This window comes from Anopheles marshallii, chromosome 2 (genome assembly GCF_943734725.1).
Source record: "Anopheles marshallii chromosome 2, idAnoMarsDA_429_01, whole genome shotgun sequence".
Lineage (NCBI taxonomy): Eukaryota > Metazoa > Arthropoda > Insecta > Diptera > Culicidae > Anopheles > Anopheles marshallii.
In genome coordinates this window covers 22,897,945-22,910,326 of record NC_071326.1, presented here as the reverse complement: position 1 = coordinate 22,910,326, position 12,382 = coordinate 22,897,945, and the positions used below count along the sequence as shown (strand labels likewise).

Below are 12,382 nucleotides of genomic sequence, written 5' to 3'. Positions count from 1 at the left end.
CCTTCGATCGACCCTGCTGTTGCACGATTTTCACAACATGAAAAGAACACGACAGCTTCATGCTATGCAGTGTGTTAAAAGATTTTCCCTGAACACCCTCAGGCTACATGCACCTTGCTTACTTGCAAATGCAAATAAAGAGAACGTACAAACGGAAGACTCCCCGCCAAGGATCCGCCAATGTAGCTATCCAACATTTACCAGTGCGGACGTTTGTGCGCTTGTTTGCAGACATGACCTCAGAAGCTCGTTCGTGGGTTCCGTTAACGGTGGTACATCCTCTCGTTCGTCCCAATGCTACCAACCAAGAGAACAGCTGAACAACATCAGTAGAATGCTGATTGAGGTGATGCTTTTGTCTGTTTGCTGCAGATTGCGATTCTTCGGAGTACGAAACAAATGCGCCTCGGGTGAGAACACCAGAACAACGGTGTGTCGTTTGTCAACGGGCTTCAGTTTATCTCCGTTGTTCGTTTGCACATTGTGCTGTGTTTCTATGGGTAGCATCAGGAGGGTTTTAATGGTTCCCGTAACATTTGATGCATTTAATACGTACAAGACTCATTAAACAGTTAGCTTGAAATTACTGCTTTAGCTTTTTGGATGTTCCTGTATTCAGCATCCGAAGCCCAATGCATGCAGTAATCGATGAGAATATTACTTAAATTTTGCTAGTAAAGTCCAGCAAAGAAGCTTATCTATGGAAAAAATTAATAATTCTGCAGAAAAAAACAATTCATCTGGCTTTAGTCAGCTAATCAAAAAATATTTTCTCATGGGACCATTTACGATCTGATGCGAACGCTGATGAGGTTGTAATCGTTAACGCTGCTGCAATGACGATGAACTTTTTCTTTTTCTGTCGAACTTCGTACATCACGAAAAAACTCTTAGGGTAGCGAACACAATCAACAAGCCAGCAGCCAGAACACCCTAGCCAAGAAAGGTGCTGAAATTAGCTGCTAAATTTAATTGTCCATAAAATGAGCGTTTTATGAGCCACATAATTTCTCCGGCCACATCAAAGCGGTTTCGAGAAAAAACTGCGAATCTTGTTGCAGAATTATTGCGAGCGAAAGGAAGGAAAACAAGAGGAGCAACCAAAGCCTCGTGGAAGCAAGCAGAAACAACGCACAAATCAACGAGCACATACGCATCTACAGAACCCACCGGCGCAAACGAAAGAATTTCGCAAACAACACCATCATCTCGTGTTTGCACTCTCGACCCAACCTCGTGCAACTCATTTGCCTCGTCCAAAGTACCTAATGCGTTGATGATTAACAACAAACCTTCTCTTCTGCCACGTGTACCACGTAGTGCCTCAACTCTTTCCGAATTGGTTTCAGCTGCTGGCGCTAACTCGATTTGACGACGCCAGCCAACCACCCAACCTGCATTGCTCATTCCTCTTTAATTTAATAAGCGATGATTTCTTCCAGCTGTTTCGCGGAACGACCGTCAGCCGGAAGGCATCATTGATCGTGCGAAAATAATGCAACATGCGTAGGAAAAGTGCCGTAACGTGTTTCAGAGGAGCATTTTCACACCTCGCAAGAAAAATAAACTACTCGTCAGTGTGATAAAACGAGACGAATATTCATGTTTTCCAGTACATGCCTCCATGCGGGTTGAAACATGGATATCCTATGTAAAAATAAATGTTTACATCACATCAACTCTATTACTTGTAACAATTCGTAACGCTTAAATGGATTCAGTGCCTGCAGAACAACGTTAAAGGTTGATCGTTTCCCTTCATTGTGGTGTAAAATAGAAGTTCTTTTCACCCTGTTGCATAAAACCTTCAGCTGCTAAATATAAGTCAAACAGAGCTTACGATAAACTCAAACAAAGATATTATCTCATGTACGTTGGGTGCTACTCAACAACATTGTCTATCGAAAAGTTACCACTAGCCTTCAGATTGAACCATACGCTCCGGGAAGAAGCTACCACCAATGGTCAAGTGGCTAAGTGAGGCTTGTTTGAGTAAGTTTGAGATTTCCGTTCATATAACTCCATCCTCTAAGCTGGTTTGACCAAAGGACGGACGAATCCATCGTCCCGTGACCGTGCATTAATGAGCGACTGCTACACACCCTGTGTCCATTAGGCTGGCAAGAGGATTTAGTTAGACCGACTACGGAAAGCACTTTCTCCGAAAGTCCTCTAAACACTCCTCGAGTACACTTCTGAAGAGCTTTCAGTTTATGATGTGACGACGATATTACACGACTCACAGACATATACACAACCAGAACAGGACATGCAGGAGTGATAGTCGAAATGGAACCGGTACCGACATGCCAGCCAACTAAGCTCGAGCACTAGCAATATGCGACGCCGGGGGGTGCGCTTGGATTTTCAATTGCTTAATTACTTTATTAGCATATGAAGTACCCGCCGTCCTATCCGCGTGCTACGAAAGCGCGAACCGAAAGGTACAGGTAGAAATGCGACGAATACGGGAAAGAGAGACCCATGGCGAAAACGCGGCGAATATTATTAAGCAGAACGCATGGTAATTAGCGATTAAGATTATAGCCGGCAGCACCAGGTTTATGGTGCGCTATAATGCAAATGAAGAGCTTAAAATCAATTGCAGGTAAATGTGTGAATGCGAGTTCTGCTACAGGGAACCGATGTTAATGAGTATAAACCACACAAAGGGTGTATTAAAATCACACGAAGGACAGGATAAAGGCCTGCAATACACTTTTCGAAGCTGTCGAAATTATCCTGTTGCCTCGTAGGCTTGCGAAGTGGATTATAGTGGCTAAAGTTAATAGCAATTATCTACATGCAGAGAGCACTATTCTTTGCTAAATATATACTTCTTCAAGAACCGAAGAGCGTACCACACCTGATACTTTGGTCTCTGCTACACTCCTACTGTCAAAATCGATTAAGTCTCCAGTAGAAGACATTGATGTGGAATCCTCTCATTACTTGCAACGTGTATAATTTAAGAGAGACACAGCTTAGTCCATCCAGAGAATGCACCCCTTCCATGACGATTATGAATTGCATTCCAACTGCCTTGAAATGCAAACGATCAGCTGTACAAACAACAAATTACTATTAATTAAGATTATGCAAATGTGGCTGTCTGTGAACAGGCTCTCCCGCACGATCCATCGAAACATATTGAAAAATAAACCGATACAAACATCACGAACTAGTCGAGTTACACACTCTAAATATCTCACGTTCACTTCACCCACTTAGTAGTTTCCTTCTCTTCATGATGCTTCAAGCTCCTCGCGTAAGACCAACTCACAGTCACGGTTGGTCAATTCATTGGAAAAGAAAAACCAGAATTTGTCGTCACAGCGCACCTATTTGCCAGTTTTCGGAGTATACACTCCGGTCGTGGTGGCACATTTCCTTGCCCAATGTCATCGTAAATCTATTTGATAATCTCAATTAAATTGAAATAACTCTTTTCACGGCAGCGTACGTCCACTGGCCGTGTGTTCCATATGCACCGTGCCTCGTACTTCGGTAGTAGCGAAATGCATTTGTGCAGTAGATCGAGTGAATGCAGTAAGTCTTTCGAACTAGGCGACAACCTTTCCTTCCCGTGCGACAACCGTTCTGGGCTTTGGGTACTGGCGAATGCACGAACGAGCACGATAAAATTTACGATGCAACGCACGATAGTGATCACGAAAAGATGTCCGTCTGGCCACAGTAATTGCTTTAAGGAAAAACTGTGCTCTGATTTATGGGGTACGAAGTATTCGTGTTGGAGTATACGTGTAGTATTACAATAAACTCCTCTTCGATGAAACAGTTTTGCCTTTACTTTACATAACCAATATGAATAATATTTATTGTGATATTTTCTAGTAAATCTATGCGAAAACGCCATAATATAATGTACACAATTTACTTTGAACTTATCTGGAATTCATCACTTCATCAATTGTAATTCGATTGCAGTTCTTCCTAAAAACGTGTCAGTAACATTTGTGGATTGATTACAATTCGACAATAACAATTTTGGTTCCCTTTGATCACTAAATTACCGAGAATGAACATTTCGGTTAGGTATAATAATAAACACTACAAGCAAATTGCCACGAAATAACAATTATTTTTTTAAACCATTCATTTATGTACATCTATAAAAAAATCCACCAATAATTAAATGTACTTTGCCCCATTCGACATAACGAAAATATATATTTTATATTAATTGGATAAAGCTTTCGATGTGAGTCGGCTACATGAGCTCCAATATTTTGTTATGGAGTCTGCTTGCTTTTATTTTAAAGTATTTATAGTACTTACGTGTGAACGTTTTCACTACTCCATGCTTCTTCATGGTGACATTGCGTGGGGTTTTGTTCGAACACCATTTGACCCCGCTTGAATGCTTCCGCTTTGTTATTTCATCCATTACTGCACAGTCTCACTATTCAAACAGGCCAATTTCATCAACGCTCAAACAACTCATTCCAAAACGTAGCTTTTTGTCGTGGCACATTTTCCGTTGCTGACTTTTGACTATTTCATGCCCATGTTGCTTTTACCACGGCTTGCTTTCGTGCTGCTCTGTGTCAGTATGGCTGCGAATGACATGTGACCAGATTTTCACACGAATAACCAATGTGCCGCGCTGCAATCTCCTCACAAATGCTGCAGTATGAGTGAGAATGTAGGGAAAATTGACATTCACGTGATTGAACTCGGTGTACGCAAACTATTTTCGCGTCTGGACTGAGTCTTTCATCACATAAACCACACATATTGTATCAAACTGCTACATGGAACTGGGCATCGTGAATATTTGATTTTATAATTGAAACGGACACAATTTCCATCGCGAAACAACGCGATGACAGAACCTAACCAGACTAGAGATTGAGCTGTAGTGTATTGAGGGAATGTAGGTGAATGCATCGAAAATGTCACTAAATAATTTGAACCGTTAAAACCCATCAACTGGTTCCATGAACACTAGAATTAAGGAATACTGCCAAATGAAACAAACTGTCGATACCTCAGTGGACTCATTGAGATGGTAATTGGATGTATCAGATTGTTAATTAAAATCCTATCGATCGATATTCTTGCTCCCATCAGCACACGACTACCGCTGAGACACGACTATCATCACGTCGCGCTGGACCTGTCTAAGGTCTCCCAGCATCCAACCTAGCCATTCACTAGCCTTTACCCACAGAACCAACCCACACGCGGAGGTCAAATGCATGGAAGGTTCAAAAGCGTGATTTCGTGGTCCGGAACGTTTAACAGCTACTGTGACACGAACCGTCAAGTCGGAGCGTAGACCAGCAAAAACACCGCTGATGACTTCGGGGTCTTTTTGCGCACCATGAGTGTCTGATGTGCTCCACGCTGCATGGACGGACTTGACGAGTTCTGCACACGAAGGCAAGTTAATCATCTGGCTGGTTGCACCGACGTGTTAAAAAGCAGCTCAAAACACAGAGCTTTAGCTACAATCAATGGGCACAATGCGCTGCTGCTGGTGCGTTACTCGGAACACATCAATCGTCCAGTCAACCCATTTCAACATCCTCCGACCGGAACACCGGCTGCTTGACCGATCGTGACGTGACTGGGAAAATTCCAACAAACACCATGCTAGAAGCGTTCATTTTTGTCCCATTTTGCTCCGGCATTAGTTGTTGGACCTAGGTTTGCCCAGACGAACCATCAAAGGTGAGCTTCAAATACATTCCGATGTGTCAAGTGACTTCAATCATTTACCTTTAACATTGGCTGGAAAAACTGGAACCAACACCACGGAAAGAAACGGAAACAAATCGGTACAGAACACCTTGGTAGCATTGTTCACTAATTGCACTAGACGTTGCAAATAAAGCATTAAAAACTGCAGCACCGTAGCTCTGTAACGACCTACGAAGTAGTACACGTTGCTTCAGAATCCAATGAATTAGAACCGTGTTTCGCTCTTTCTTTTCTACGCCACTATTTCTTGAGGCGCAAATGACTATTTTCATTAGCGACTTTCCCTCGATGTTATCGGTGATGGTCTGATACATCGGTTTGGTCACGAAATACAAAAAGTACGGGGCTTCGTGTCAGGAAAACTAAAACTGTGACGGAAAGTTTATAGTTCATTATAAACGTGCTTAAGCGAAGTTTGCTTCAATTAAATCTGCCACTTACTGACCGACTGGCAACCATCACGAACAGATTTATTCGAGCTTCAACATGAAATAGGTATTTCATTAGATTATGTTGCAAGAATTATGAGCAATCGAAATAATTTTTGCGCTTATTTACCATACTCCGAAGCACTTGTTTTGCTTTCTCCAAGTAAACACCGCCTATGCTCAACCTGTCCAGCTTGTCAAACGGTTTGAATCTGTTTGGACACAAACAAGGATGAATGTTGAATTGACCATTATTACCACAGCCCAGGATGGGACTGTAGCTTAGTTTAAGTACCAACGTACGTCGGTCGACCAACTTTTCCTCTCAGACGTCTATGCGTTGGATCCTGAACTGTGGTTAACCTCTTATTTACTGTCTCATTGCAAACTCGAGCAGGAGTGAGCCTCTCACCAATGGGATACGTAATGAGTGTTACTTTACACCGAGTGCGGTAACACCATCGAGGTCTCAAGAGTTGCTCTTATTTGTGCACTTTAAAAGTGGTCTAATGCGGGCTTTCATGGCGATTGGACAGAGGTGGATCTACGCATTCTACGTGATGCGTCGCTTGGGATGAACCGTTAAAGGGATTCTACTGCTGGGATTGCATCGTTTCCTGCACAACTGAGATGCATCGTCCCATGACTGGCCGAGCAGCGTGGAAAATGGGAAAAAGGTAAAAGAGTTCTGACGCCATGAATTAGCAAACATAATACCGCAGAGCTCGGTCTGACACTTACAGCACTCGACCGAGGGTGCATCTGCAATGACATCCGTCGGTCTGTCATAGTGATAGGAACGAACATTCTGTTTCACTCCTACCCATCAGCTCAGATTCAGCATGTGCCGAGTACTAACTGGCGTTACTCTTGCACCAACAATTTTCCATTGCATTCATGGAACAGCTTGTTAGTGAAGTCGAACGTTTGCGAAACTTTACACAAACGATTCCTGTTTCGGGAAAAAGTAACTTCCCACCGGATGCAGATGAGGTTGCTCCGATTGGGTGTCTACGGTATAAATTGAATACCGAAAGACTTATCGTCCAGAACGACCATTCAGATAAGAATCTACGCTGTGCCCTAAAGTGCTCCATCTTTTGCTTTTCCATTACGGGGTTTCGCCATTCGACAGTGGCTACGTAGAATCCCGCATTCCACGTGCACTTTCCATCCGAAGCACTCGAAACCGCAACAAACTTCTCCCACAAAAGATGAGAGATTTTAACATTCTGAGTCGGTTTTGTTTCATTGGTTTGGTTGGGATTGGGTGGAGTACAGATCTGATAGTGACTGTCGCATATTTACCTTTTCCATTTCCACAGTTTACATAGTGCACAAAATCCGAAGAACTTCACCTTTGGATAAACATCTCCCAGCACAGCACGTGGATAGGTAGGATGGAATCCTAGCTAAAAGCTGTAGTGGATAACGACATATGCGCAGTCGAAAAAAATTACCATGATGACAATGATTATGATGGTGATAATAGAGACTGGTGTTATTTGCTTAAGGAATAAGCAAAAACAATGCCTTTTTATATGGGATAGTAAATATGGTCTCCTCGTAGAAAATATGCACAAAACATTTATTGTCTGCACTTTACAACATAAATAGCTACACGAACTAATTATTTATTTTTGGTTGTTTGTTCAATAACTTATCAAAAAAGGTTGTTAATTTAATAAAATGTTACACACGATGTACTCCCAAGCAGATTTCTTTTTAGCTTCATGAGATTTTTGACAAAAACGCAATACTAAAGTGATTAAAACAGCAATCAAATTAAATCATGCAATTTATTAAAATTCAACTTAATAAAGAAGAATGTAAAATAAAATACTGAAATTTAACAAACAAACAATTCATCATTTTTGTTATCTCTTATTGCAACATTATGAAAACTCAAGCGGTTAAAGAGTCGCAAAGGTTGTTGCTAAATCAAAAGATAAAGGTCTCTTGCGCCTTTGGAATGACGAGCTAAACTGTGCCACAATTAACCAGGAAAGTCGTGTACAGAAGAACGATCAATCGTTTACTAAATTACATACCGCAGATTTCGTTTGGCGGTTAGTGAAGACACAAAGGACTCCATGCAACAACGGTAAATGAAAGGGCAGTGGAATAGCACTGAAAATTGATGCATGAACATAGGATCCACACATCAGCATGCGTAATTATGTTATTAACATATTATTACGAGGTTTGTTTTTCCCGGGTGGGCGCTACACGAAAGAGAACTTTAAAGCAAAGGATAATGGCAAAAAAATGACAACATCGTCGCCGTGGTCATTGTCTCTTTTGTTGATTGAAGCGCATGTAATGGTTTTACACACAGCTCAAAACTGCACCAGAGAAAATGAAATGCATTTTATCACTCGGGAAATCATCTGGCTATGAGCAGCCTCAAGCTCAGTTTAATAATCTCCCGTTTTCACTCAACACGTTCGGGAGATGTATAGACAGCCAAAACGAATAAAAATATATCCATGAAACATCGCCGCAGCAAAACGAACAGAATTTGTTATTGCTTTCTATCTTTATTCACGCCCTATGGATGAACATGTCAACTGTTGCGGCAAACCTCCTTCACCGACTCGAGGTCTCGCTTGACATTTCCATTTTGACTCCATGTCCGCGGAAAGTTGCCTCACAGCAGTGCTTCGTGTTATGTTATGCTCATTGGGGGCACAAACCATCGACGTGTTCAAGCGGTTCGTTTTCATACTTGTGTTCCACAGACCACCCAAGTGTTAGCTAAAGGATGCACAAAAGAGCTGCAGTGAAAAAGACGTCCATGCTGTGACAGGTTAGCTGGGTTCAGGCGAAAATAAAACGCCAACAACTGAGATCGGTACGCGCGCACGACATCGCCCCTAATCGATGAGACCAATAAAACTCTCCATAACTCATCTACCGTTTATGAACAGACATTTTGTTGCGTGTCATGTCGGTGCTTCATCATCACCATTTTCTGCACTTTGAACATTGCCTCCAATGAAGGAGGTTCGTTCCTGTCGATTATGGGTGAGCTGCTTTTTCCTCCCCTGTCGTTCCTATGAATACAATAACCATCGCAAAAAACACCATCGAGACCTTCTATTCAACCAAATGATTATTTTGAGGTTTAAAGTCATGGTTCGTGTTTGGGTTAATTTTGTGTGCGATTTGCCACGACTACTGGTTGTTAACAAGGTGCAGACAGCAAATTGGATGGGTCATAGCTGACGACGTGAGAACGGATCAAAAGTGATGGCACAATGAGGCAAAACTCGACATGAAAAGAATATTGGACGGCAGCCTTGACTTTCGTTCCTCGTCCTGCACAAAGCTCATCTTTTCAGACCTGTCAGAAGCCAAATTCAGAAGCTTTTATTAGCACAACAAAACCCAAACAGTTTCACTAACCGATTGATTTTTTTCTGCTGAAGTCATCGTTTGTCAGCAAACATTTTACAAAATATCATGCACATCATTCCATCTGCAGCGGATTTTTGTGGAGCGTATCAATGAAGAAAATGTGTTTCCATACATGTTGTGCCAAAATAAGGTCTTGATCCTTTCTATTACATCCATTACAAGCAAATTTGAATACTTTTTCTTAAGTCTCGCATTTTCATTGGATAGACAATTGATTTCTCTGTAGTCAACACCATTACTATCATTACAAAATAAACAAAAATATTGGAGAATTCTGCTGGACTTTTAAGCATTTAGCAGCATTTAAGCATTTAATATTCTGATGCAATATTACATTAACCAAATCCGAATACTTTATTCCGTATATCTCCTACCTCACTGTCAACAATAAACTGTTGAGCACCGAACACAACAATTCCCTTTACGAATCCACCCAATAAAATGTTCCACTCATCGCGCATTTCTGCTACATGTGGTCAATTCGGTTTTACGATCAGTCGTTTATAAATTCGAAAGCCCTTTCACCGTCGGGGTTAATGACAACAACGACAAAACGACAAATGATCAGACAAACGATCATGCTGCGAACATGTAAATATGATCATTCACTTTTCCGGCCCAAACTTTAGGAATGGGTTTGACTGATCAAACACACGAGCTCTGTTCGTCTAGTGTAGATGTACCGCTACAACTCACTAGCCAACCTTTCTGCTGTCCAACTATTTTTGCTGTTTTGGAATCAACATACTTTCGTCGTCCAATCAAGTGTGTGCGATCATCGTGGGATGCATGAGGAGAGCTCATAAAAAATCAATAAAAACACCGTTTCCATAAAATGGTAATCGACGATAATGGGACATAATCAACCGTCGCGCAACAAAAGCGATACTTTATCGACTCATATCTACAGAGTTTACCGTTCATCATAACGTAACGAATCTTCTTTTTTTCTCAGGACACAGAACAAAATTTAGACCACTCTGAATACCAGCTTTAATTTTAACCTTCTCTTGAAGAGTTTATTTTAAATTTAGAGGGAATATATTAAATGTATTCAAACGCAATCGAAAAACGACCCGTTTATTTACTGTTCAATAGACATTCACCACAGCCAGTCGATCGAGTTTACCAGAATAAATACTTCATGTGGCGTGCGATTGAAGCCAAACGCCGCCTCACAATTCAACGAGATAAATCCCAACCGGTGTAACGCCTTTCAACGACTTCGTGGCGGCTGATTGAAAAGCCGTCGCGATGAAAAACATTACCGACAGTCCCAGCCAACCACGATTCTAGGAACCAACCAAGGACCACAATCTGCTACAGATTCATACGGACCGTCTGTCAACAACCAATTCGCGTCAATAACAAAAAAAAACCCTCGTTGGATCTCATGTGGGTGGACGCGGCCCTGTGGTATGTTTTACATTTTAATTCGTATTTTATTTATCTCCAATCCACCGTGGAACTATTTGGCTCAGGGTTTTGTGGTTTGATGTAAATCTACCGCTCGTGCCTCAATACATGGAACACATCCCGCACAGACCAGACTTTTGCGACATTCTTTGAAAGTAAGGGAAGGATTAAAACATGACATTTACACACTGAGCAAAACGAGGAATGCGTTTCATGTGCTTTTTATAGAAGAGCTGCAACACACAGTGATGGTCTTGCTCGTTCCGTAATTGAGTTATTTACTTGTTCCTCAATCCTTTTTTAACAACGTCATTGCGAAGGTGCTCGTCGGGGATAAATCGAAAAACGATACTATTGGCGTGGGTGAACGAGTTGCACCGCCGTACACCAGTGATCGAGATGCCGAGAATGGTAAGCTAATGCGTTTTGAAAAAGAGATGTTATTGAGCAATGCATTATGTGGAACAATAAAATGTATAATCCAGAGAAAGCAGTGACGAGTATGGCGTAAGAGACGCAACTTTATAACTTATTTTCGAATCGAATAAATGTTGATTTCCAATAGTGTATTTCCAACCCACATCTGATTTTTGATCCGACGTCCAAAATTGAGTTATTAAATTATAATGCTTTCACCAACCGCAATACAAATGCAGCAATGGTTCACAGATATTAACTCAAGTAATTTAATTTGCTCATTGAACCGTGATCAGTACTTACAGTCTATCGGTCTCCGATGGGATCTTCCGGGGCACCTGGGTCAATCCTCGATGCGAACAGTCTACTGTCGTGCCAGTACACGCGCATAGCCGCGGACATCGTGTTTCTGCTCCGAAATATCCACCACCGCCACCGTACGGTTCCTCGTTGGATGGCACAACCAACGCCAACACTACCGTCACGGTCAGCAGCATTAACATTTTAAACTGAGGTGCTGACCAAATCCCGCGTACGGTCATCATGTTGCCCTAGACGCTTCTGATGCTGCTGCTGCTGCTGTGAATGTCGACACCGTATTGGTCTCCTTCATGCAGCACCTCCGCTTTGCAACACGTTTCACCGATTACAGCGAAACACTGAACACCGCCGAATCTATAGCCACATGCAAGCGGAATTACTCTCTCTCTCTCTAGCCTACGCTAGCTCAGCACTGTACGCTCCACCTGCGAGAAATAATTAATTAATGGTGATGATTATAATTTTAATTCGCACATTTTCGCACTGCCAACAAAGGCACTTTGCGTGTCGCACAATAAAAGGCTTTTACCGGTGCCTGAGTCAAACGCGGTCACAATCGGATCAAGCTCCGTTGACTACGGGGCAAACATTAGCACATATGGTCTAATCCTTCCTGAGCCCAATTTGCCTGCTGTGGCAGTTGAACCCGTAGT

General features: G+C 42.0%; 1 protein-coding gene across 1 annotated transcript in view; it reads right to left on the bottom strand.

Annotated features, from left to right (window-relative positions):
- Positions 1-11,953, bottom strand: part of LOC128716939 (protein slit-like) — a 92,961-nt gene extending 81,008 nt beyond the window's left edge. Inside the window, exon 1 of the mRNA XM_053811397.1 lies at positions 11,712-11,953. Coding sequence (XP_053667372.1) covers positions 11,712-11,953 — 242 coding nt within the window. The remainder of the gene's footprint in view (positions 1-11,711) is intronic.
- Between the last annotated feature and the right edge of the window lie 429 nt (positions 11,954-12,382).